This window comes from Ovis aries, chromosome 7, assembly GCF_016772045.2.
Source record: "Ovis aries strain OAR_USU_Benz2616 breed Rambouillet chromosome 7, ARS-UI_Ramb_v3.0, whole genome shotgun sequence".
Classification (NCBI taxonomy): Eukaryota; Metazoa; Chordata; class Mammalia; order Artiodactyla; family Bovidae; genus Ovis; species Ovis aries.
This window is the reverse complement of record NC_056060.1, coordinates 52,438,185-52,464,377: the sequence shown is the minus strand read 5'-3', so window position 1 is coordinate 52,464,377 and position 26,193 is coordinate 52,438,185. Positions and strand designations below refer to the sequence as shown.

Sequence of the window (26,193 nt, the reverse complement as noted above, 5' to 3'; positions counted from 1 at the left end):
CTTGGTATCTCCAGTCTTCTCGAAGAGATCGCTAGTCTTTTTCATTCTATTGTTTTCCTGTATTTCTTTGCACTGATCACTTAGGAAGGCTTTCTTATCTCTCCTTGCTATTTTTTGTAACTTTGCATTCAGATGGGTATACTGTTCCTTTACTGCTTTGCTTTTTGCTTCCCTTCTTTTCTCAGCTATTTGTAAGGCCTCCTTAGGCAGACAACCGTTTTGCCTTTTTGCACTTCTTTTTCTTGGGGATGGTTTTGATCACCACCTCCTGTACAATGTTACGAATCTCATAAGGGTAACGGTGGTAATGGCAACCTCCTTCAAAAGGACTTATGCCAACATGCTGCAGCTCCCAGGACTGTTGTAGTCAGTGCCTCTGACCCCATGGCAGGCCACTCTCAACCCACACCTCCGCGGGAGATTCTTGGACACTCACAGGAGAAGATGAGCACACATCCTTCTACTGCACCATCTTACTCAGATTTGCCAGTCCCTCCCAGTGGAAGCTTCCACAAGTCTCTTATCCTCATACATCAGAGAGCAGACAAAATGAAAACCACAATCACAGAAAACTAACCAAACTGATCACATGGATCACAGCCTTGTCTAACTCAACAAAACTATGAGCCATGCCATGTAGGGCCACCCAAGACCAATGGGTCATGGTGGAGAGTTCTGATAAAACATGGTCCACTGGAGAAGTGAATGGCAAATCACTTTAGCATTTTTGCCTTGAGAACCCCATGAACAGTAGAAAAGGCAAAAAGATATTTGCCTTTTGCTACTGGTGAAGAGGAGAGAAAAAGCTCCAGAAGGAATGAAGAGGTTGAGCCAAAGTGGAAACAATGACCAGCTGTGGATGTATCTGGCAGTGAAGGCAAAGTCCGAAGCTGTAAAGAAAAATACTGCATAGGAATCTGGAATCTTAGACCCACGAATCAAGGTAAATTGAAAGTGGTCAAACAGGAGATGGCAAGAGTGAACATTGACATTTTAGGAATCAGTGAACTAAAATGGACTGAAATGGGTGAATTTAATTCATATGACCATTGTATCTTCTATGGTAGGCAAGAATCCCTTAGAAGAAATGGAGTAATCCTCATAGTCAACAAGAGAGTCTGAAATGCAGTACTTAGGTGCAGTCTCAAAAATGACAGAACGACCTTTGTTTATTTCCAAGGCAAGCCATTCAATATCACAGTAATCCAAGTATATGCCCCAACTACTAATGCCGAAGAATCTATGTTGAATGGTTGTATGAAGACCTACAAGACTCTAGAACTAACCCCCAAAAAAGACATCTTTTTCATCATAGGGGACTGGAATGCAAAGATAGGAAGTCAAGAGGTAACTGGAATAACAGGCAAGTTTGGCTGTGGAGTACAAAATGAAGCAGGGCAAAGACTAACAGAGTTTTGTCAAGAGAAAGCACTGGCTCTTGGAGTTTTGACAAGAGAACTATGGATGGAGGTTCCTAACATTGTACAGTGATTAAACCCATCTCCAAGAAAAAGAAATGCCAGTATTAAAACAATAATTAATATTTTGTTATGGAAAGATCTCCAGATAGGTTGCTGGGTGAACAACTGCAAAGTAAAAAACCATGTAAATAGTATATAAAGAAAGCAGAAATAAAAATCTGTAATAGTGCTTACCTGTACAGTATCACAAAATATTGCCTGAATGACAGAAAAGAAACTAACATGATTTGGTGCCTACAGGGATAGAAAATGGATGGCTGAAAGATAAAGATGAGATGGAATTTCTTCTTTGTATACTTTTTATGCTTTGTGGTTTATAATCATGATTGTAATCATCCAAAAATTAAATTAAAATCAATAAATTATAGCTTTTGATGCTTATAAGTACCTTGACCCTTATAAGTACCTTTGACCCTTGAACAACCTGAATCTAAACTACATAGGTTCACTTACATGCAGAATTTTAAAAATAAATACTACTACAGTACAGGGGAGATCCCCTGGAGAAGGAAATGGCAACCACTCCAGTATTCTTGCCTGGAGAATCCCATGGACAGAGGAGCCTGGTGGGCTACAGTCCATGGGGTCGCAAAGAGTCAGACATGACTGAGCGACTTCACACACACTCACACACACAGTACTATAGTATCCTTGGATGGTTAAATTCCCAGATGTACAACCAAGGATATGGAGGACCAAGTGTAAATTTATAGTGGATTTTTGGCTGCTTGGGGTCAGCATTCCTAACCCCTGCAATGTTTAGGACTTAATCATAGCCTATACTTCAACAGAAGTATAGAAGTACACAAGTTCAGAGACACTTAATTCGAGGCTATCGAGTACAGCATTTTTAATAGTAGAAAAATCAGGAATTACCTAAATGCCCACCAATAGAAGGTGTAAACACATATAGACACAGACACAAACACATACCGTGGAATATTTATATTATGAAATATTGTGCAGCAGTTAAAAAAAAACCATAATAACTCTACATATACAGACAAGGAGAGCTACCTAACATATATGCTTAGTGATAAAAAAGTAAGAACAATATATACAGTATAGTTTCATTTGAATCTTAAAACCTTATGAATAACTGACAGGACTCATGTATACAGAAAAAGAGAATAGAAAGATAAAGCTTAAATACTTAATCTTTAGGAATACTTAAATCTCAAGAAGATAGTGAGATGAAGGGGTGAATAAAGAAAGATATTAATTTGATGCTTCATTTTCAGACTGTTTTAATTTGTTATAATCAATACATAGTATATACTATTTGCAGAATCAAAAAAAATCTGTTAAGAGGTTAATATTCACGATATGTAGAGAACTCCTAGAACTCAACAACATAAAAACAACCCAACTCATAAACAGTAAAAGAATTTGAATACATTTCACCAGAGAAGATATGCAATAGGTCTAAAGCATATGAAGACATGCTCAATACCACTAATCATTCAGGAAATGCAAATCAAAACCACAATGAGATAGTACCTCACATCCATTAAAATGGCCACTATCAAAAACCCTAGAAAATAGTAAGGGTTGACAAGGTACGGAGAAACATATGCAGTGCAGTCAATATGAAAAACAGTATGATAATTCCTCATAAAATTAAAATAGAATTACCATATGGAAAAGACCCTGATGCTGGGAAAGACTGCAAGTAGGAGGAGAAGGGGACAGAGGACGGGATGATTGGATGGCATCACCAACTCTATGGACATGAGTTTGAGTAAGCTCCGGGAGTTGGTGATGGACAGGAATGCCTGGCATGCTGCAGTCCATGGGGTCGCAAGGAGTCAGACACAACTGACTGACTGAACTGAACTGAACTGAACCATATGATTCAGCAATTCCACTTTTAGGCATATACCCCAAATAACTGCAAGTAGATCCTGAAGAGATTCTGCACAGCCATGTTCACAGAAGCATTACTCATCACAGCCTGAATGTAGAAGAGCAACCTAAATATCCATCAGCAGACGAATGGAAAAACAAAACGGTGAATACACATGATGGAATATTCTGACACATGTTCCAACATGGATGAACCTTGAGGACATTATGCTGATTGAAATAAGCTATTCCAAAAGGAGCATACTGTAGGATTCTGCTTCAAACTCACAGACAGGAAAGTAGAATAGTGGCAGCCAGGGGCTGGGGGAAGAGAGAAAGGTGAGCTTTTGTTTAATGGGTAAGAGTTTCAGTTTTGCAAGCAGAGTTCCCTGAATGTATGGTGGTGTGGTAGAACAATGTGACTGTACTTAGTAAGACCAAACTATAAACTTAAAAATGGTAAATTTTATGTGTGTATTTTATCACAAATAAAGATAAATGAATTAGTGTGGTTTTAAAATAAGCAAGGACTAGTGCAAAGTTTTAAGTATCTATTTGGGAAGAGGGAGAAAAAAACTATGTTTAAATGGTAATTTAGAAAGCCAGCAGAAGACAGGATGATTAATTTTAAGTAGGTAACAACATCAGTCAGTGATTTTCAACCTTTTCCTCTCTTCTTTAATGCATCTGAATTCTAAATTTCTTAGCTCTCCCCTCAGCTATAGTAGCTCGTTTTGGATGGCAATAAGTAAAATCAGGGGCTTCCCTGGTGGCTCAGATAGTAAAGAATCTTCCTTCAATGCAGGAGACTTGGGTTCAATTCCTGGGTTTGGAAGACCCTCTGGAGGATGGAGAGACTACCCACTCCAGTATTCTTGGGCTTCCCTGGTGACTCAGATGGTAAAGAATCCACCTGCAATGTGGGAGACCTGGGTTCGATCCCTTGGTTGGGAAGATGCCCTGGAGGAGGGCATGGCAACCTACTCCAGTATTCTTGCCTGGAGAATCCCTATGGACACAGGAGCCTAGCAGGCTACCATCCATGAGGTCGCAAAGACTGAGTGACTAAGCACAACATATAATACAAGTAAAACCAGACTAAAGATTATGGGTGGTGGAGTGGGGACTTAGAAGCCTGGATCCCTACTGATATCACAGAGCTGGCGAAAGAAAAATTGACTTCCTTCTTCTTGTTGAAACTACTGTTCACTGGATATTGCTATATGCAAATTAACTTGATACTTAATGGATGAGACTTAAAAAAAAAACTGCTCTCACTACCTTAGGCTTCTAGTTCCAACTACTTTTTCTTTCTCTAACCCTTTGAAAACAAGTCTTTACTCAAGTTCTTTACTTACCATCTGTTTACCTTTCATGACACTGAAATCAGGCTTCATTCCCTACATACGGAAATTGCTCTGGCAAGAGTCTACGGGCCTATTAACTGACTTTTTCTTGTCTCCTTCTTATTTGAGCTGCCGGAGGCACAGGAGACTGGAGTGAATTCCATTCTCAAAATAATCTCTTTTCTTACATTATCACACAACATGGTTTCTTGTTTCTCTTTTAAATTGTACCTCATTTTTGGAGGGCTCTTATTCCTAACTCCTAAATACCAATTCTCTCCTTAACTTTACAGTTTCTCACTTCCTGCTAATGTTGTTTTTACTGCTTAAGTTTTCAGTGACCCTGCATGACCTACATGTGGAAGTAGTCTAACTTTTTCAGCCTGGTCTCTGATATCTTCTCCTGAACTCTGATCACAAGCCTCCATGCATTAAGTACTGCACCTTCCACCTAGAATGCCCTTTCCGAATCCCTAGTCCACTTGGTAAACGTCTCAGTTATTATACAAGTAACCTCTTCTGTGATGTCTAATTTCAGTTCGCCAAGATGAACTAGTAACTTTCTTTGTACCCATTTCTTTACTGGTCTGTTTCTCTTATTTGAGAGTAGGGACTGTGTGTATATAATGCTTGGTGAATTAATACACTCATATTAATTTATTTTTAAAAACTTTATTTTAATTTGTCCTTAGGAGTAGTAAAGTTGAAGTCTTAATAGTGTTAGCTAAAAGAAAAGTAAACAGTGCCTAACAACTGCAATGTATGTTGGAAGCAGATAAAAAAGTTAAGGTAGTAAGAGCAGTGATGAATTGATAACTAAAAGATTCAAGATATGGAGCAGCTGGGTTCATAGACATGCAGTTTCCATGGGCAGGGGCAGGGGGTGGTTACTGGAAAGGACTGATTTTAAATTAGGAGACTTTGTTTGTTATGACTATAACATGTGTTAGTACAGTTGGCATAATTTCAGACCAGTCAGTCTTCTCTACAAATGTGTCAAATAACAGAACTAATTCCTTTCCTGATACAGTATTTATAATTCTAGCTTTATTCTGCCACTGTACTATTACTGCTTTCTCTTATTACTGTAAAAAGTTGAGAAAGGAAAAATGAGCACTCTGTAAAAGGACTAGTGCTGTGAAACATAGAGAAGGTGAGGAAAGACAGATTATCAACCCTTGAGAATCAAGTCACTGGAAACAGGGAAAAGAGGAAACCAGGATAAGGCTTCCTCTGTGAAACAGGCCACACCAAGGAAGCGTGAAAAAAAGGTGCACCTGAAAAGTTGTAACTTAAAGGCTAGACAACATATTTAGGTTAACAACTCAGACATTACAACTGTTAATGTAAATTTAAATGGTAAAATCTTTTGCCAGTTTATGTCTTAGGTATATTTAATATATATTCAGCTGTCAAATAAGAACATAATTTAATAATGCTGAAACTGATCACTTTTATGTTTTAGTTTACTATTTCTAAATAGTTAAATATATTTAAAATACAATTAAGGCTTGGAAAATGTTACTCCAAAATTTTTAATTTTAAACAGAACAGCATTTGGGACAAGTTTCTAGAGTTAATAGGGATTAATGTAAAAAGAGTTCAGCTTTGAGGTCAGAAATCCTGGTTTCAGATTTGTCCAGAACAATTACTTCTGAATCATAAGGACCTCACTTATAAAGCAGGAATAATATCTGCTTTGATTTACTTTATACTGATGATCTAACATTAAACAATATATATTCAAGAAATTTATAAATTCTGCCCACATGTTTAGGTCTGAGTTAGATTTTAAGCAGATGGAGAACATTTATATGCCATTTAACTCATGACATGTTCACTATTTAAAGCTCTTAAATATGTTACTAGAATCGACTTCTAACTTCAAGGTTGTCCTCAAAATTTAAATTACACTGATTAATACAGTAGAAATTACAAACTTACATGCATAAGTACAAAGAATCACAACATTAATGACTATATACAAACTGAAAAGCAAAACAATCATGTTCCTTAAAATATTAAATATATTTTTTTTAAAAAAAGGATTTGGACATTTGTATCCTAGGAAACACTGTAGCCAAAGTTGTCAAGTTTATAGATCTGAACATTTGTGATTCTACTCAGAATGAAAGCAAACAGATTTTCAAAAATGCTAAAACAGGCTGCATATTATTTTGTAAGAAATGTACTTAAGATTAATCCTTGTGTTTCTCTATCATGCAGGAGGAAAAAGCAGCAGGAGCTGTGGTTGCTGCCATCCCTGTTGCTAGTTGTGTGCAAACACCAGTGTTCTGGGACTGGTTCATTCACCAGCTTCTTCTATCAGTCAGATTTTAAGACCAGAGACAATGCTAGATTACAACTTTTAGAAATGTAATAATGTGAACTGCCTAAAACAAAATGATATAAATGGTGAAACTAAAAGGATGGACAAATATACTCTTATATTAGACCAATATCCAGGATGGGTTACAAATACTGGTATCAGAGAATTTAACACAAACATACATTTAATATGACAAAGGATCTTTTTTTTGGTTGAGAAAAGGTTTTAACTATCATAAAGATACATAATCATGAATGTTTTCTGTCTTGAAGAGACAGAAGCAAAAACCCATTAAAAATAGTATAAGAAATTGTGAGAAACATTACTTTTGTAAGAGATTAACACACTGCTGCTGCTAAGTCACTTCAGTCGTGTCCGACTCTGTGTGACCCCATAGACAGTAGCCCACCAGGCTCCCCCGTCCCTGGGATTCTCCAGGCAAGAACACTGGAGTGGGTTGCCATTTCCTTCTCCAATGCATGAAAGTGGAAAGCGAAAGTGAAGTCGCTTACTACGACTCTTCGCGACCCCATGGACTGCAGCCTACCAGGCTCCTCCACCCATGGGATTTCCCAGGCAAGAGTACTGGAGAGGGGTGCCATTTACATACTACTTGTGCTCAACTAATTAAATAGACAAAAGAGCAAGGATTTTTTGCAGAATTTGAATACTACAGCAAAGTAGACTTAGTGTTTACATAGCGCAAAAAAAGAGAATGTCCAGAAATATTTATAAAAATTGATAATGTGTTAGGCTGAAAGTAAACCTAAACAATTATAAAAAAAAAAACTGAATGAGCCACATTCTTTGACTACAATATATTGGGTAAGATGTTATGGAAAAACCCAAATGAACTTTTTGGCTAACCCAGTAATATAACTAGAAATTAAGTGCAAAAATGGAAAAAAAAGTCCAACTACCTCAAGCACATAAAAAGTTCCCAAGTATTTTGGGACAAAGGATAAAGCTATAATTGCACTCTATTAGAAAGTAATGGTAAATGTAACAACTGGATCCATACCTAAGGAATATAGCCAGAAATATAAGAGGCAAATTCATAGATACAAATGTTCTTATCTTAAGTAGGAAATGTTCTTATCTTTAGTAAGGGAAAAACCTGAAAAAAATCAGGATAACAAAAATAAAGACACCTAAATATGAGACAGAAGACAAAAAAAAAAAAAAAAGAAACACTGACATACCAATCTTTGTTTTTTAAAAGAAAACCAATAAAAGTAAACTATAGCCCAGTATAATTTGAAAAAAAGGAAAATTCAAATGAATAAAACTAGAAATATAAAAAAGGATATAACAAATAAGATACTGTTTGTAAGAGAATAGTATATTTAATATCATGCCAATATATTTGAAAATCTGAATGAATTCCAGGAAAAACCAATGATCAAGATAGATTAATGGAGTAAAAAAATCTAACCAGGAAAAAATACAAAAAATTGTCAAAGAATTACCTCCAACAAAGCCTCCAGGCCTAGATGGTATTATAGCTGAGTTCTTTAAAACTTTCAAGAACAAGTAAGTCCCATGCTATATAAACTGTTCCAGAGCACAGAAAATTAGGGAAAGAGTTCCAGTTCAGTTACGAAGCTGGCCTAACCCTGATATCAAAACCTGACAAAGATAGCACAAAAAAGAAAATTCACTTATGAATATAGATGCAAAGATCCTGCAAAATATACTTGAAAAGAGAAATCAACAGTATGCTAAAAGATTACACATCCTGACATGCAGAAGACATTCATTCTAGGAATAAAAGAAGGGTTTATATTAGGTACTATCATTATATATCATATTAATAGATCATAAAAGAAGGACTGAATAATTTTAACAGATGCCCAAAAAGCATTTTGGTAAATTTCAGTATCAATTTCTCATAAAACAGCCAATATAAGTTAGAAAAGTGATTCCAAGCATCATAAAAAATTGATTGGTATGAAAATAAAACCATGGAAAATTTTGAAAAAGAGGGATCATGAGGGAAGGCTGGTCTTACCACTGTTAATTTTTAGCTTTTTAAACATTTACTGACTGAAATACTTAAAAATACTATGGTGTTGAAGTAAGAATAGAAAAATACAAAGGAAGAAAACTGAGTCCCAAGGGCTTTAGTAAGATAAAAGGTACATTTAGATTAGTATTGTGAAAAAAATTTTTTTTGATTATCAATAAATAAGATGGGGATAATTAACCATTTAGAAAAAAATAAAATTAGTTATTTATCTTAAGGCATTTGTTTATGAAAATAAATGTATATACTTGGTCCAGAAGGACTAAAGGGTTATATGTGAAAAATGAAATGAGTAATATCAAGGGAAAATGCACATGGATTATTCAGCAGCTAGGAGCACTGGAAAGTTCTTTCTAAGCAAAAGAGCAATTTCATAAGCTGCAGAGATGTAGAAAGATCAGACTACTTATAAAATATTAAAATTAAATAATAAACAGTAATCTTGAAACAATTACATTTTAATAGTTAATATCCTTAATATACAATGGTTCATAAGCCAGCAATTCCAATTTTAATAATGTACACAAAATTATAGTCAAGAATAGTCACTGCAGTATTATTTGTAAACTGTTTCCTCATTTAAGAATTGTGTAAGCAGTCGGGTTAAAATTTGATTAAACAATAATAACAAAAGAAGGCATTAGAAAAAATAAAAAGAAGTAATAAGCTAAAATGTTTATTTTTAGGTAGTAAGATTACTGGTGCTAGTTTTCTTTTTCATACATTTATGACTATCTGTCAAAACTTTCATGATGAATACATACTACTTTCATAATTAGAAAAACTAACACATTAGTCATCACTTTCATAAATACATGTGATTATCAGGCTTCAAAAGTTTCAACAAATATAAAAATTTGTAACAGTTTGTAAGTCAACTGTCTTTGTGTGTGGGAAGTCCCTTAAACCTTTTGGTTCTATTAATATCTTAATTTAGCATAAAAATACAGTTAAAAGAAAATATATGGTCTTAGATTGTAACTTCATTTATTCTCTCAAAGGGATTTTGATTTTAATGACTATTAAACCGATTGGTTTTCACACAAATATATCTGCCATTGGAATCAACAGAAATAATTCAAAATAAAGGTTTTTCAGTGAGTATTCAGAACAGATTCAATTTAAGACTTGTCACTCTATGTTAGGTTTCTATTCAGGAAACCTCATTAAGGTACTCCAAACTGGAAGATGACTAGTCCAAAAGGTCTTTAGAAAAAGTCTCTTAAAAAAATCATATATATATAAAATTCATATTCTTGAGGGCAGAATCTGTGTCTTATTTGTTGTATCCTCAGAACTTCTTACAGAGTTTGAGACAGCATGTAGGTGGTATTCAGCAGATTGCTGTAGATTGAGAGAATGAACTTTACAGATTTGGATCACAAGTACTCTTAGCTTTCATTTTCCTAAAGAGGAAACATCTAAAGCTCTTCAGTTAAACCTCGTACCCTTGATTTGTTTCAGACATTTCCCTTTAAACTTTCTCCAACTCTAGCACATTTCTTAAGGTGAATGAATCAGAATTTTGAATGAGGATAGAAAGTTTTCTTTCTAGATACCACTGATCTTTAACAGTGTCATTCTTTCGCATCATCTTACAATGGTTAACAGCAGCACTTACTCGATACTTTTCTTCCAAATTGTAAGGACAACACAGAGAATCTCCTTGCTTTGATATTTCAATATCCAGAAAATTTTGGTTTCATTTACTCTGCCAGAACACTCCAAATCAATTATAAAACGTTAAACAAGACTAGATTTAGCATCTATTAATTTTCTCTAATCAGAAGGGCCTATTAGCCTCTATACTTGTGCTTACCACATTTAAATAAATTACATGTACAATCAAAACTGTCTGAGTGTCTCCTATGTACAAGGCACTGAACTCCTTTGTCTGAGAAAATTCATAACATTCCATATACTTTTTCTCAGGTCTCTATGCCTTCAGATATCACTCCTATCATCCAGAAAAATTTTACAGAAATCCTTTCACTCAGTAATGCTGTCCTTTATTACACACACAATGAGCGAAGCTTAGACATGGAAGGAATCTTACAGATGTCCAAGTTAAACTCTCATATACCAGCATGATATTCACCAATGATAAAACAAATCATCACAGCCATACTTAAGCTCTTTAATATATTGCATGCCAGACATACACATATACAACTTACTTGTACTCATCATAGACTTCCTGTTTGGGCAGTGAAGTCTCAGGATGCTCCTCTAGGGTATTTCGAATCCAGGAGAAGGCATGCATCTGCTGTGCCCGACTAGATGACATGGCATTCTGATCACTAATCATAAAACAAGAACATATTTTAGCTAAACTAGACGGCAATTCACTGATAATTCTTGAGCCAGGCCTAAATGTTCCACTAAAGGACTGTGTGTAAACACACTATAAATGATAAAACCAAACTCTGGGCTTAGAGTCTATGCCCAATTTTCCAAACACAAACTGTCCACCTATGGGTGTGAGCCATTTTCTATACACCTAGCATTCAGCTGAAGTTATGGCCCTGTTCTGTCCCCTACCATTGTCTCTAAAGTGGCAGAGTCAATGGAGTACTGAAAACTTAAGGTATTTGTTTAGCCCACAACTACCTCTAAGGGGACATCTGCTCAGTTACTTGCCTGTTCATTTGCCTAAACTTATGAATCATTGAACTACAAAATGAAAGTTATCGAAAACATTGTTTATTTTCTATTTGCTTAGCATTCTCAAGTAACTACCCTGAAATTTTACTAAAGCATTCTATGCTTTGGAATGGAATTCACACTGGAGAAATCCTGACAGGACAAATCTCCCTCCATGGGCCTTCCTATAATTGGCCCTCCTCTCTAGACCAACGCCTTCACTAAACATTATACATTTTTATTACCTGGCATTGTCACTTACAAACTAATTTCATGAAATGGACAACCAAGACAATGTGAGGTAAGCTCCTCATTTGACTCTGACATTCATTTCAGCTACAAGAACAATAATAATTTATGTATTTCCAAAGAAATTACTGACCAATTTCTAGGACAAAAAAAATATTGAAAGTTACAAAATTTGGTCCAAGGGGAAAAAGTAAAAGCAGCAGATTTTTCACTCCATTTCTTTTCATACATATACTTTTAAAGTAAGAGAAAGTTAAGCATAATGTCTATAAATGAAATAAATTCTGAGAAATTTTAAAAGGGTAGAGAAACTCAGAGTAGAAGGTATGAATCAACAACTTTTCTCTACATTTTCTAAATGAGGCTATTACATGTTTTTACTAATGAAAACAAAGTAATACCCAAGCACTCAAAACATCACACATTGATCATAAATTCATGTGCCATACAGACAATTCACTTTTTCCTCCCTTTTTAAAATTCTGTGATCTGCTTACCTGACAACCTAAAAAAATTCTTACACTTAGTTCACAATAGTTATGTTTATTCTTTGATTTTTCAGTTCAATTTTCAAAATCTTCCACATTGCATAAATATATTGATCTATTTATAAAACATAAGCCAATTGCATTTCATAGCATTTACTCAGGTACTCAATAAACTGTGGAAAATTCTGAAAGAGACGGGAATACCAGACCACCTGACCTGCCTCTTGAGAAACCTGTAGGCAGGTCAGAAAGCAACAGTTAGAAATGGACATGGAACAACAGACTGGTTCCAAATAGGAAAAGGAGTATGTCAAGGCTGTATATTGTCACCCTGCTTATTTAACTTCTATGCAGAGTACATCATGAGAAACACTGGGCTGGAGGAAGCACAAGCTGGAATCAAGATTGCCAGGAGAAATATCAATAACCTCAGATATGCAGATGACACCACCCTTATGGCAGAAAGTGAAGAAGAACTAAAAGGCCTCTTGATGAAAGTGAAAACGTTGGCTTAACGCTCAACATTCAGAAAACGATCATGGCATCTGGTCCCATCACTTCATGGGAAATAGATGGGGAAACAGTGGCTGACTTTATGTTTCTGGGCTCCAAAATCACTGCAGATGGTGACTGCAGCCATGAAATTAAAAGACGCTTGCTCCTTGGAAGGAAAGTTATGACCAACCTAGACAGCATATTCAAAAGCAGAGACATTACTTTGTCAACAAAAGTCCGTCTAATCAAGGCTATGGTTTTTCCAGTGGTCATGTATGGATGTGACAGTTGGACTATAATGAAAGCTGAGTGCCAAAGAATTGATGCTTTTGAACTGTGGTGTTGGAGAAGATTCTTGAGAGTTCCTTGGACTGCAAGGAGATCCAACCAGTCCATCCTAAAGCAGATCAATCCTGGGTGTTCATTGGAAGGACTGATGTTGAAGCTGAAATGCCAATACTTTGGCCACCTAATATGAAGAACTGACTCATTGGAAAAGACCCTGATGCTGGGAAAGATTGAGGGCAGGAGGAGAAGGGGATGACAGAGGATGAGATGGTTAGATGGCCTCACCGACTCAATAGACATGAATTTGGGTAAACTCCAGGAGTTGGTGATGGACAGGGAGGCCTGGCGTTCTGCGGTTCACGGGGTCACAAAGAGTCAGACATGACTGAGTGACTGAACTGACTGACTCAGGTACATAAATGTACCCAGGTACACAAATAAACTAGCAAAAACTATGGGTAAACACTTAACCAAATATGATCAAAGACTAAAGTATCTACTGTTTTGCCAGTCATTTTCTGATGATTTTAGGAATAGTGCCAAATAGTAACAATCACAACACACATATAAACACTGTAACTGAGGCAAAGACAAGAAGAAATATACCTTTTCTCTCCATTGCTGAGACCAGAAGGCAGCTGAAGGTAGAGGTAGAGTTTCTCTAGGTCTGTAAACTTCTCAACTTCTTGCTGTTAGTTAAAAAGGATTAAAACACAAAGATCATTTTAAAAATTGTTTTTCTCTCAACAAAATTTACTAACATCTTCCTAAAAAAATACTATCTAAATTTAAACCAGATGGAATGAGTCACTTGCCAAAGCAAACAAAATCTAGGCTTTTTTCTCATCAGTAAAATAATACAGTCATGTTGTTTGACAAATTTATTGTGTATAAAATACTGATTAGTAAGAGAAAATGGTACTTTCTTATTAATTCTTACATCCTAGGCATAAAGAAAATCAAATCAAGGCTGAGACAAAAATTCCTCATTTTAAACCTCATTTAAAGAAGGAGGGTTGTACAATATTAAAGAAAAATTACTAGACTGGGAGTCAAGAGACTATTTACTAATAGCCTAACCACTTAACTGGTTGTAAGACTTCCATGCCTTATCAGGTTTTCCTGAAAAATGTAAAATGAATGAGATAATTTCTAGGATTCTTTTCTAATTCTCAAAAATCTAGAACATGTGACTAATGATGCTACTGTCAATGGGGGTGGAGCTGAGGTTTAAAAATCCAGTTATTCCTCAGTATCTGTGGATAACTGGTTCTAGGAACTCCCTTCTCCCCAACTGTGGATACCAAAATACACAAATGCACAAGTCCTTTACATAAAATTGTGGTATACAGTCGGTCCTCCTTAAGCACCATAACCGAGGAATCAAATGTGATCCTGGGTTGGTGGAAACTGCAAGCACAGAACCTCTGGACCCATAGGGCCAACTGTACCAAAGTGCAAACAATAGTCACTTTCACACAAGGCAGATGTAATTCCTCTCTGACTTGCAACAGTGGGTGCTACTCGTAGAGTCTATTTGTAAGATTGTCTGTCACTACTGTTCTGCAACTTTTGTCATTTAGTCTATAAACGTAACCTTTAAAATAATTTCCACTGTTCAGAGGACTGTATAGTTGTCTTCCCAGCTGAGTTTGCCACAAGATAGTTTAAAATCTGCCATAAATCCTACGGTAATAAAAACATATATAACATTTTGGCAACCTAATTCATTACAATTGAATTGCACTGTAATGGAAAATATAGACAGATTACTGGCATTTTTGGTGACAGAATCCTTACATAATAAAGTACAACTAAACACAGATCCAATTTATTTAAAAAGCATAAACTGATATAATTTAGCCTTATTCTTATTTTCACCAGAATTCATTAAAAAACAGTTTAATCTTAGAATCTATCCACAGAATGATTTAATCAATTACATGGAATCAACTCTCAAATCTACATTGTTTTCATTCCACTGTCTATGGGGTATTTTCCAATTAGTTCTAATATCTGATAGACTGACCAGCAATATTTTATATAACTTTCCCCTCTACAACAACAACAAAAATCCTATAGAAACACAGACATTTCCTTTCAAAACTGTTATTTAACATCTTCTTTTCTCTAGTTTCCCAGTGTTCAGTTTCGGAGTCTGCCTAGTTTTGTTCCTCTTGTTGTGTTCCATTTGAATCTTCCATTTAGACTTCTTAACTCTTTCCCCCATGTTCTTCCAGTCTCTTTATTTTCCCAGCCACTACATTAGTTTAAGTCTTTAGCTGTCTTTCTTTCAACAATAAAGGAGAACTCATTTACTCATTTATTTATTCACTAATTTTATTTTGTGTAACATTCCATAAATGATAAGTGTTAACTTGTGTATCACAAACTATATAAAGGCTGGAAATAGATGAACAACACAATAGTCCCTGCCCTGAAGTAACGTACAATGATTCTTTTTATTTTGATTTTTTAAATATAAATTTATTAATTTTAATTGAAGGCTAATTACTTTACAATATTGTACTGGTTTTGCCATACATCAACATGAATCTGCCATGGGTGTACACGTGTTCCCCATCCTGAACCCCACTCCCTCCTCCCTCCCCATACCAACCCTCTGGGTCAACCCAGTGCACCAGCCCTGAGCATCCTGTCTCATGCATCAAACCTGGACTGGCAATTCATTTCACATATGATATTATACATGTTTCAATGCCATTCTCCCATATCATCCCGCCCTCGCCCTCTCCCACAGAGTCCAAAAGACTGTTCTATACATCTGTGTCTCTTTTGCTGTCTCACATACAGGGTTATCATTACTGTCTTTCTAAATTTCATATATATGTGTTAGTATACTGTATTGGTATTTTTCATTCTGACTTACTTCACTCTGTATAATAGGCTCCAGTTTCATCCACCTCATTAGAACTGATTCAAATATATTCTTTTTAATGGCTGAATAATGCTCCATTGTGTATATGTACCACAGCTTTCTTATGTATTCGTCTGCTGATGGACATCTAGGTTGCTTCCATGTCCTGACTATTATAAACAGTGCTGCGATGAACACTGGGGTACACGTGTCTCTTTCGATTATGGTTTCCTTGGTGTGTATGCCCAGCAGTGGGATTGCTGGGTCATATGGCAGTTCAATTTCCAGTTTTTTAAGGAATCTCCACACTGTTCTCCATAGTGGCTGTACTAGTTTGCATTCCCACCAACTGTGTAAGAGGGTTCCCTTTTCTCCACACCTTCTCCAGCATTTACTGGTTGTAGACTTTTGGATAGTAGCCATTCTGACTGGCATGAAATGGTACCTCACTGTGGTTTTGATTTGCATTTCTCTGATAATGAGTGATGTTGAGCATCTTTTCATGTGTTTGTTAGCCATCTGTATGTCTTCTTTGGAGAAATGTCTGTTTAGTTCTTTGGCCCATAATGATTCTTGAGTTACTGAAAAATATCTATCTGTTTTGCCTGCATCTATCTTTCCCCACTTTAATCTGTCTTAAACAGAGTTCCTAAAATACCTCTTGTTGAATATTATTAACATCACCCACTTAAACCCAACAGAGTCTTTCACATTAAATAAAAAAGTTTATGTTGCCAAAAAACCCATGAGTATTATTATGGGCAAAGTCTAAGAAAATGCAATACAAAACATCTTTTTTTTTTTTCCCCCTTGGGTAAACTCTCTTTCTTAATGGAATATTATTCAGCCATAAAAATGAGTGAAATCTTGCCATTTGTGGCAACATGAATGGACCTTGAGGGCACTATGCTAAGTAAAACAAGTCAGACAGAGAAGGATAAATATCATATGATCTTCCTTTTATGGGGAATCTAAAAACAACAATAAAACAGACAAAAACTCTGAGCCCACGGATACTGTGATGATTGGTAGCAGCCTGAGGTGGGGGAAGGGAGTGTAGGTAGTGGGAGTGGAAGAAGGGGGTCATAAGGTACAAATTTCTAGTTATAAAATGAGTAAGTCACAGGGATATAATGTATAGCATGGTGAATATAATTTGAAAGCAGCCAGGATAGATCTCCAAAGTTCTCATTATAAAAAAAAAATTTTGTAGCTATGTATGGTGATAAAGGTTAACCAGATTTATTGCAGTGATCATTTTATAATACAAGCATACCTTGGAGGTACTACAGGTTCAGTCTTAGACCACCACAATAAAACAAATACTACAATAAAGTGAGTCACATAAATTTTTGGTTTCTTATGCATATAAAAATTATCTTTGCTCGTGCTGAGTTGCTAAGTCGTGTCTGACTATTTGTGACCCCATAGACTGTAGCCCACCTGGCTCCTCTGTCCATGGAATTCTCCAGGCAAGAATACTGGAAAATGTGAAAATGTACTGCCATTTCCTTCTCCAAAAGTTACCTTTACCCTGAAATATAGTCTATCAAGTATGCAACAGCATTGTATTTAAAAAACAAGGCACATACTTTTACCTGTGGGGGTAGGCACATACTTTAATTAGAAGTATTTTATTGCTTAAAAAGATGCTAACACATCATCTGATAATGCAGGGAGACTTACCACTAACCTTCAATTTATAAAAAATAATATCTGTAAAGTGTAATAAAATGCAATAAAACAAGGTATACCTATATATACAAATACCGAATCATTATGTTGTACACCTGAAATTAATATAAAGTTACATCAGTTACACCTCACTTAAAATATCAAACAAAAAACCCACCATTTTTGATGACTAATACTAAAAAAACACTTTATACTGTTGGAAAAACCTTGGTTTCTATAGTTTTCAACTTTTATATATACTAGAGAAAAGAGGAGAGAAGAAATTCCAGAAGGAATTCAGAAGATAATCCAAATTAGGATAAAGTGCCAAAGAGATGATTCAAAGATGGAATCGTTTTGAAAAAGATCAAACTCACTGCCGCATCCTTTAATTTATCTTTCAAACAGTGAAAAATTACTACTGTCAATTACTCTTTTGTTATGTGGGACTCAACACACAGAAGAAAATAATTGGAGAGTTTACTAAAACTGACATCAAAATTCTAAGAAGCAAATGAGAACAAAATGACTTAAGTGTATAGTGATGGAATTCTAGTCCAGTGAAGCTGAGTTTACCATGGGAATTTTGGTTTTGGATACACCTGTCACTTACAGCTAATCACTGGCCTCCAAAACAATGATTCGTGGTGTATAAGACCTTAACTTTGCTTGATTATATCAAGGCAAGAATATCATGTGGCAAGTATGTTAAACACCAGATTATTTGATATACTATATAAAGATTTAAACATCAAGAGTAAAGTTTTGTTCCATGTGGAGATTCATTAATTTTCAAAAAGAAGTATGCTTGATGGATTTATGAAATGAACGACAAAGCTGTTTTATTTTTAGAGCATTAGGGAAAAAAAACTGCATACATTTTTAAAAATTATAATTTTAAAATTTCGCCATAAAATGAAATAATGCATTAACATATGCTACAACGTGGATGAACCTTTGAAAACATTATGCTAGGTGAGAGAAGTCAGAAACAAAAAACCATTTATCAAATGCTTTCACTATTATGAAATATCCAGAACAGTCAAATCCATGGAGAGAGAAAGATTAGTGGCTGCCAGGAAATGGCAGGAGGGCACTAAGAGGACTGATCACTTAGTGGGTTTCCTTGGGGTGATGAAAATGCTTCAGAACTGGGTAGAGGTGATGTTTACATAACACTGTGACTATGCTAAATAGTACGAATGGGAAACTTTATGTTATGTATATTTAACAACAATAAACACTACAATTTTTAATAGAGCTTGATATATGTGGCAGACATATCTGAATATCTGACCTGAAACTTCAAATGACAATTATCAACATCCCTATTTATTAGGCTTAAAAGTCTTCCATTTTCTTGAGTCGAAGAAGTGAAGTTCTCAATAAAGAGAGAAGTTCTCAAAGCAAAGATATTAAAAGTGTCTTCAAGTTTAGGGGGAACCTTAGGTACTATCTAGTTTGTTTAATGAACTAAGGTGATAAGTTCCCATGACTGTAGTTGAAAATCTTGCCCAAAAGCTTATGAGGCTTCTCTCTTCCAAAAGTAATCTTGGAACTGAAGTTTGATTCAGATGTCAAAGACATTCTAGGAAACTACTCTGAAGAATTTTCGGCAAAAATCTCCTTGTTTAGTCTCAAGTAGGTAAGCAGACCTTGTGTGTCAGTCATCCCATTTACATAAGCATATCTTTATACAGGTGTTTTTTCAGAAACTTTGAGTATGAAAACTTTCAAAAGGAATATTACAGACCTAATGTTGCAAATGGCCTAGATAATGCTTTGCCCTTTCACATCCAAGAAAGAAAAGCACAGAGCAAACAATCAGATTCCAATACTGAGGGCACCTGATGCGAAGAACTGACTCACTGGAACAAAGACCCTGATGCTGGGAAAAACTGAAGGTAAGAGAAGGGGATGACAGACGATGAGATGGTTGGATGGCATCACTGACAATATGGACATGAGTTTGAGTAAACTCCAGGAGTTGGTGATAGACAGGGAAGCCTGGCATGACGTAGTCCATGGGGTCACAGAGAGGCAGACACGACTGAGTGACTGAACTGATCTGAATATCCTTTAACCCCCTTTGTGGCACCTTGGGAGTCCTGTGTTTCAGTGGTGAGGCTACAACATGGCAATGTTTGTCAATGTGGGTTCCTGAGGGACTATGTGGAGCAGGGGACTCCAGTGATTTGTGCTATACATATAATGTGAATGAAAACAAGTTCTTCTGGTTAGGCCACTGATATTTCAGGCTTCCTTTGTTTTGGCAGCATCGCCTTGCCCCTCCTGATTAATATAGAAAGTTAAACCTTTTCCTCTATGTAAATAAAACGTTGAGAGAGGAAATGGGCTCCTCTCTAATCACAAAAGCTTTCATTCATTTTTAGAACAGTATTTAACTTATTTTGAAATTTCAAATTATACTAGCCAAGCTATTTCAGTTCAGCTCAGTTGCTCAGTCGTGTCCAACTCTTTGGAACCCCATGAATCGCAGCACACCAGGCTTCCCTGTCCATCACCAACTCCCTGAGTTCACTCAGACTCACATCCATCGAGTCAGTGATGCCATCCAGCCATCTCATCCTCTGTAGTGCCCTTCTCCTCCTGCCCCCAATCCCTCCCAGCATCAGAGTCTTTTCCAATGAGTCAACTCTTCACATGAGGTGGCCAAACTACTGGTGAGTGATCTCCTTCAGAATGGACTGGTTGGATCTCCTTGCAGTCCCAGGGACTCGCAAGAGTCTTCTCCAATACCACAGTTCAAAAGCATCAATTCTTTGGCGCTCAGCTTTCTTCACAGTCCAACTCTCACATCCATACATGACCACAGGAAAAACCATAGCTTTGACTAGACGGACCTTTGTTGGCAAAGTAATATCTCTGCTTTTCAATATGCTATCTAGGTTGGTCATAACTTTTCTTTCAAGGAGTAAGCGTCTTTTAATTTCATGGCTGCAGTAACCATCTGCAGTGATTTTGGAGCCTAAAAAAAATAAAGTCTGACACTGTTTCTAGTGTTTGCCATCTATTTCCCATGAAGTGATGGGACCAGATGCCATGATCTTCGTTTTCTGAATGTTGAGCTTCAAGCCAACTTTTTCACTCTCCACTTTCACTTTCATCAAGAGGCTTTTTAGTTCCTCTTCACTTTCTGCCATAAGGGTGGTGTCATCTGCATATCTGAGGTTATTGATATTTCTCCCAGCAATCTTGATTCCAGCTTGTGCTTCTTCCAGTCCAGCGTGTCTCATGATGTACTCTGCATAGAAGTTAAATAAGCAGGGTGACAATATACAGCCTTGACGTACTCCTTTTCCTATTTGGAACTAATCTGTTGTTCCATGTCCAATTCTAACTGTTGCTTGCTGACCTACATACAGGTTTCTCAAGAGGCAGGTCAGCTGGTCTGGTATTCCCATCTCTTTTAGAATTTTCCACAGTTTACTGTGATCCACATAGTCAAAGGCTTTGGCATAGTCAATAAAGCAGAAATAGATGTTTTCCTGGAACTCTCTTGCCTTTTCCATGATCCAGTAGATGTGGACAATTTGATCTCTGGTTCCTCTGCCTTTTCTAAAACCAGCTTGAACATCAGGGAGTTCACGGTTCATGTATTGCTGAAGCCTGGCTTGGAGAATTTTGAGCATTACTTTACTAGCATGTGAGATGAGTGCAATTGTGCGGTAGTCCGAGCATTCTTTGGCATTGCCTTTCCTTGGGACTGGAATGAAAACTAACTTTTTCCAGTCCTGTGGCCACTGCTGAGTTTTCCAAATTTGCTGGCATATCGAGTGCAGCACTTTCACAGCATCATCTTTCAGGATTTGAAACAGCTCAAGTAGAATTCCATCACCTCCACTAGCTTTGTTTGTAGTGATGCTTTCTAAGGCCCACTTGACTTCACATTCCAGGATGTCTGGCTCTAGGTGAATGATCACACCATCATGATTATCTTGGTCTTGAAGATCTTTTTTGTACAGTTCTTCTGTGTATTCTTGCCACCTCTTCTTAATATCTTCTGCTTCTGTTAGGTCCATACCATTTCTGTCCTTTATTGAGCCCATCTTTGCGTGAAATGTTCTCTTGGTATCTCTAATTTTCTTGAAGAGATCTCTAGTCTTTCCCATTCTGTTGTTTTCCTCTATTTCTTTGCACTGATCGCTGAGGAAGGCTTTCCTATCTCTCCTTGCTATTCTCAGGAACTCTGCATTCAGATGCTTCTATCTTTCCTTTTCTCCTTTGCTTTTCGCTTCTCTTCTTTTCACAGCTATTTGTAAGGCCTCCCCAGACAGCCATTTTGCTTTTTTGCATTTCTTTTCCATGGGAATGGTCTTGATCAGTGTCTCCTGTACAATGTCACAAACCTCATTCCATAGTTCATCAGGCACTCTATCTATCAGATCTAGTCCCTTAAATCTATTTCTCACTTCCACTGTTTAATCATAAGGGATTTGATTTAGGTCATACCTGAATGAATCGTAAATCACCAAGCTATTTACTTTTATCAAATTGAGACATGGGTAAAAAAAATGTTAAGAATATACAGCTCAGACTATATAGCCTTCATGCTTTCATCTACTTTACTTTAAAAAAAAAAAGCTAAGCTAAGTCACTTCAGTCGTGTCTGACTCTGTGCGACCCCATAGATGGCAGCCCACCAGGCTCCACCGGCCCTGGGATTCTCCAGGCAAGAACACTGGAGTGGGTTGCCATTTCAATTCTAATAAATTTTGCCTACATGATCATACATGATCCTATAAGAGCCTGTTTGTCTGTTTACTTTGGGCCATAGCAATTACTAAGGGTTTTAAACTCAATTAATTCACATTTATTGATTGTTCAAAGCAATTTTTTTTGGTGTCTACTTACACCTTCCTCCTCAACTAGATTGAAAATTCTAGTTTATCGACACCTTTTTGAGGCAAAAACTGAAAATGTATGACACAGCCAGATGATACTTCTTTCAATACCCCATTTAATTTTTAAATTTAAAACAATAAAGTATTTCAACCAAAGTACAGAAAGAACACATCTATCACCATCCATATTAAAAGATGTTAACTTTTTGCCATATTTGCTTCAGAATTCTCTAAGTTTTTAGAGTATACAGTAGTGTTTGTTATATGGACTAAAACCAGTTTATCCATTTCTTTATGATAGACAATTTCATTATTTCAAATAGTACCACAATAAAAATTCTTATTTGTGACTGCTGTATCCTTGTGCAGGAGTTTCTGTTATAGTATGCGGCTACCTAAAAGTAGACGTACTTGGTCATATAAGATGCACATCTTTAACTTTGCTGGTATTCCCAAACTGCTCCCCAAAACTATTAAGCCAATTTGTTTACCAAAAGCAAAGCTACAATTTCTCCACATCCTTATGAAAGCTTAAGATTTACATTTTAGCTAATCTTATAAGTATGAAAAAGTATCCCACCCACTGTTTTATTTTAAATTTTCTGATTGAGGATGAAGCTATCCTATTATTCATCATTTGAGTTTATCCACTTTTACCATACGTCAGAGTCACTTGGAGAGATTGCTAAAGATGGCAAGAGTTTCTGACTCAGCTGTCTGGAGCATGAACCTTGAAAATCAAAGGTTAAAAACAATGCCATATTTACTTTCAATATTTAAAAGCAACTTCAACTGAGTTGGAATTTAATTTAGAAAAAAATCTGACAACTTATGTCTGAGAGGATCATATAGTATAATGTATGATTCACTGATCCCTCTGGAACCTGTGGAACAGACTTTTCATAAATCACCTGGTAACTGATTAGTATAGTAAGAAAGCAGCTTTGATGGAGCTTTTAGAAACTTGAGGTTAATAAGCAAGTCTCTTATTAATAAATTAGTAGCCAATAAGGAGAAACAACCTACAGTATATAATATGATGAATAAAGCAGCTGCTACTTGAGCATGAGTGCTGGGTCTTTCAAATCTGATCTATCTAAAACAGCAGGATATAGTGGTCAGGTACAGGATACAGAATCAGAAGGCCTGGATCTGAGTTCCAGATTTGCCCCTTATTAGCTTTGTGATATTAAGCAAGATGAGCATTAATTTTCAAGTCTGTGAAACACTGATAAAACACCCATGAATTTTCATGAGGATTAAAAGAAATTTATAAAATATTTCTATGTTAGGTTATTATTACCTGGGGGACTACAGTCCATAGGGTCTCAAAGAGTTGGACACAACTGAAGTGACCTAACACACATTACATAAATATTACTTTGAAATATATACTTGCTGAAAGTCACATTTTGGCAAGAGAGTTTATAATTCAAATTCAACCAACAAATATAGAATCTTTTATTTGAAAAAGCAAGGTATCTTAAGAAATTTAGGAAACATTTAGCCCGGTCACCTTCACCAACTTAGAAGAGTTATACCACAAGAGCAGGGTTCCTAGATTCTATGTGAGTGTCAGACTTGACCACAAGTTATTGAAGACAATGTTCCACCAGCACTGACTTTCCTCAGGTAAGTGCAGAAAAACATGGATACTATTCCCTCATAAGCCATCAAGATGTTACTGCAATTAGAAGATACTTCTGACAACCGTGATATTAGAATAGGTCAGAAACAAAAGCTTTTACCAGGTTGGACTTGGAAAAGAAAAAGTGTAACTTTCCACTTGTCTTCTGTTATTTAAAAAACACCTGAAACAATATTCTTTATTTCAAACAACTGAGTTAATTTTTTGTGTTTCAGCTTGTCTGCTCAGGACATTTGCCTTTGAACTATGAAAACATACGAGATGAATTGAGGAATCAGGGAGTATTTTCAGTATTTTATTACTACAACTTTAAAACCTCCAAGCAGATGGTAAGGAAACACATTCCCACTATTTACTGGCACAGGTAGTCTGAGTGGAGAGATTTGCTCCTGCTTTCTTAGGGAACATAATGAATCAGGTTTATCCCACAATTTCTCAAACATTAATAAAGAAGGATTTCTCCTGTTTGAAATAAATTTCTTTGCAGTAATGTGCTTCTTATTTTGAGACTTCCCCCTCAAGCATTAGTCAGGTTCTTTTTTTTTTTCTAAACAAGGTCACAAAACTGGGTAACAGTTGGTATTTATAAAGATGGTAACCAGTGAAGACTTAAATGAGGATCTTTCATGCAAATCTTTAATGGATCATTATTCTTATTTCCAGAAGAAGCAGAAAGTCTCCTGTTGAGACATATAAATACCTTTCAAGGAACAAGTCAGGTTGACACTGACAGAGTCTTGATGGAAGAGGACCAACCCAAGGGTATCACATTCATAATTAGTTCTTCAAATTTTTCTTTTCAAACTAGTATCAAAGAAAGGCTTTAAAAGAAGTTCTGATTTAAATTTGTGTTTAGAAGTGGTCGTTTAAAATTCAGAAACTTAAAATCCCCAATTCGTTTCTTCCATTAAATTATCACATGTGGAGGGAAAATATATAAAGATAGGATCTTCGTACTTGAATTGGTCTGTCTTTTATTTTGTAAACTACAGAAACAAAACAAAATCTGAAAAAAATTCTAATTTTTTTTTTCCCCTGAAAGGAGACATTGATTTAGGAGCACAGTTACTAAAAGGTCTCTTTCTTCACCAGCATTACTGACAGAAGGGCTGAATGGGGAAAGTGGAACCTTACTCTATAATTTTTTTTTTTAATTTATGGAAACAATCAACATACCTGATATTATATTCTCTCAGGCCCCAGCAGTTGTGAAAGCTGTTCTTCCATAGGATTGAATAAGGAAGATAGAGAAAAAGGTCAAGGTATAAGGATTCTATTTTTCAATGCGTTTTGCTTAGAATTCTTAATTTTCAGCAATTTTCAGTTTCCTAACTTGCCATGAGAACCATGTGGTCATTTTTTATAAATGTGCTCTAAAAATATACTCTGTGATATGTTTAGGGCTTCGTAAAAAAGGGAGGCTAAATCCCTGAAATTGAAATAATGAATAACATGGTAGGATGTATCATGGCTACATAAATGTCCAGGCAACTAAAAATCAACTGAAATGCTGACAGAAGGGCATACTGCTAGGGTTCTAATAGATAGAAAATACAGAAACCTATAGATTTGAGTACCTCTGAAAAAGGATTCAAATAAGAACCATCTCTAGGGAGACCACTTCTGCCCATAGTTAAATTCTACAAAAAGTGAGCATCACAGAATGATCATGTAATATTTCTCTGGCTCATTTAGGTGAGGCAAAGGTTATTATCAATGTTCTGTACGATGCTGGAAAAGATCCTAGGGTTCTACTAGTGGTGGGGATTGGCTGTAGCAGGAAGGATAAGGTTTAGATCTTCTCAGTCACTGTGTTTTAAGTTTTTTGTTTGTTTTTGATTTTATAGCATGGAGATAAAGGATAGTCCCTGGGAACCCAGCAACTATGTTTCAAAAAAATTGGATTTGTTCTAATTGATTTTTCAAGGTTACAAAGGT

General features: G+C 36.1%; 1 protein-coding gene across 5 annotated transcripts in view; it reads right to left on the bottom strand.

The window, feature by feature from the left end:
- Nucleotides 1-26,193, bottom strand: part of RFX7 (regulatory factor X7) — a 145,397-nt gene that overhangs the window by 31,160 nt on the left and 88,044 nt on the right. For all 5 annotated transcript variants that reach the window (XM_042252418.2, XM_042252419.2, XM_042252420.2 and 2 more), the window contains 2 exons: nucleotides 13,797-13,879; nucleotides 11,205-11,327 (listed from right to left, as the gene is read on the bottom strand). In XM_042252418.2, the coding sequence (XP_042108352.1) occupies nucleotides 11,205-11,327; nucleotides 13,797-13,879 (206 nt within the window). The remainder of the gene's footprint in view (nucleotides 1-11,204; nucleotides 11,328-13,796; nucleotides 13,880-26,193) is intronic.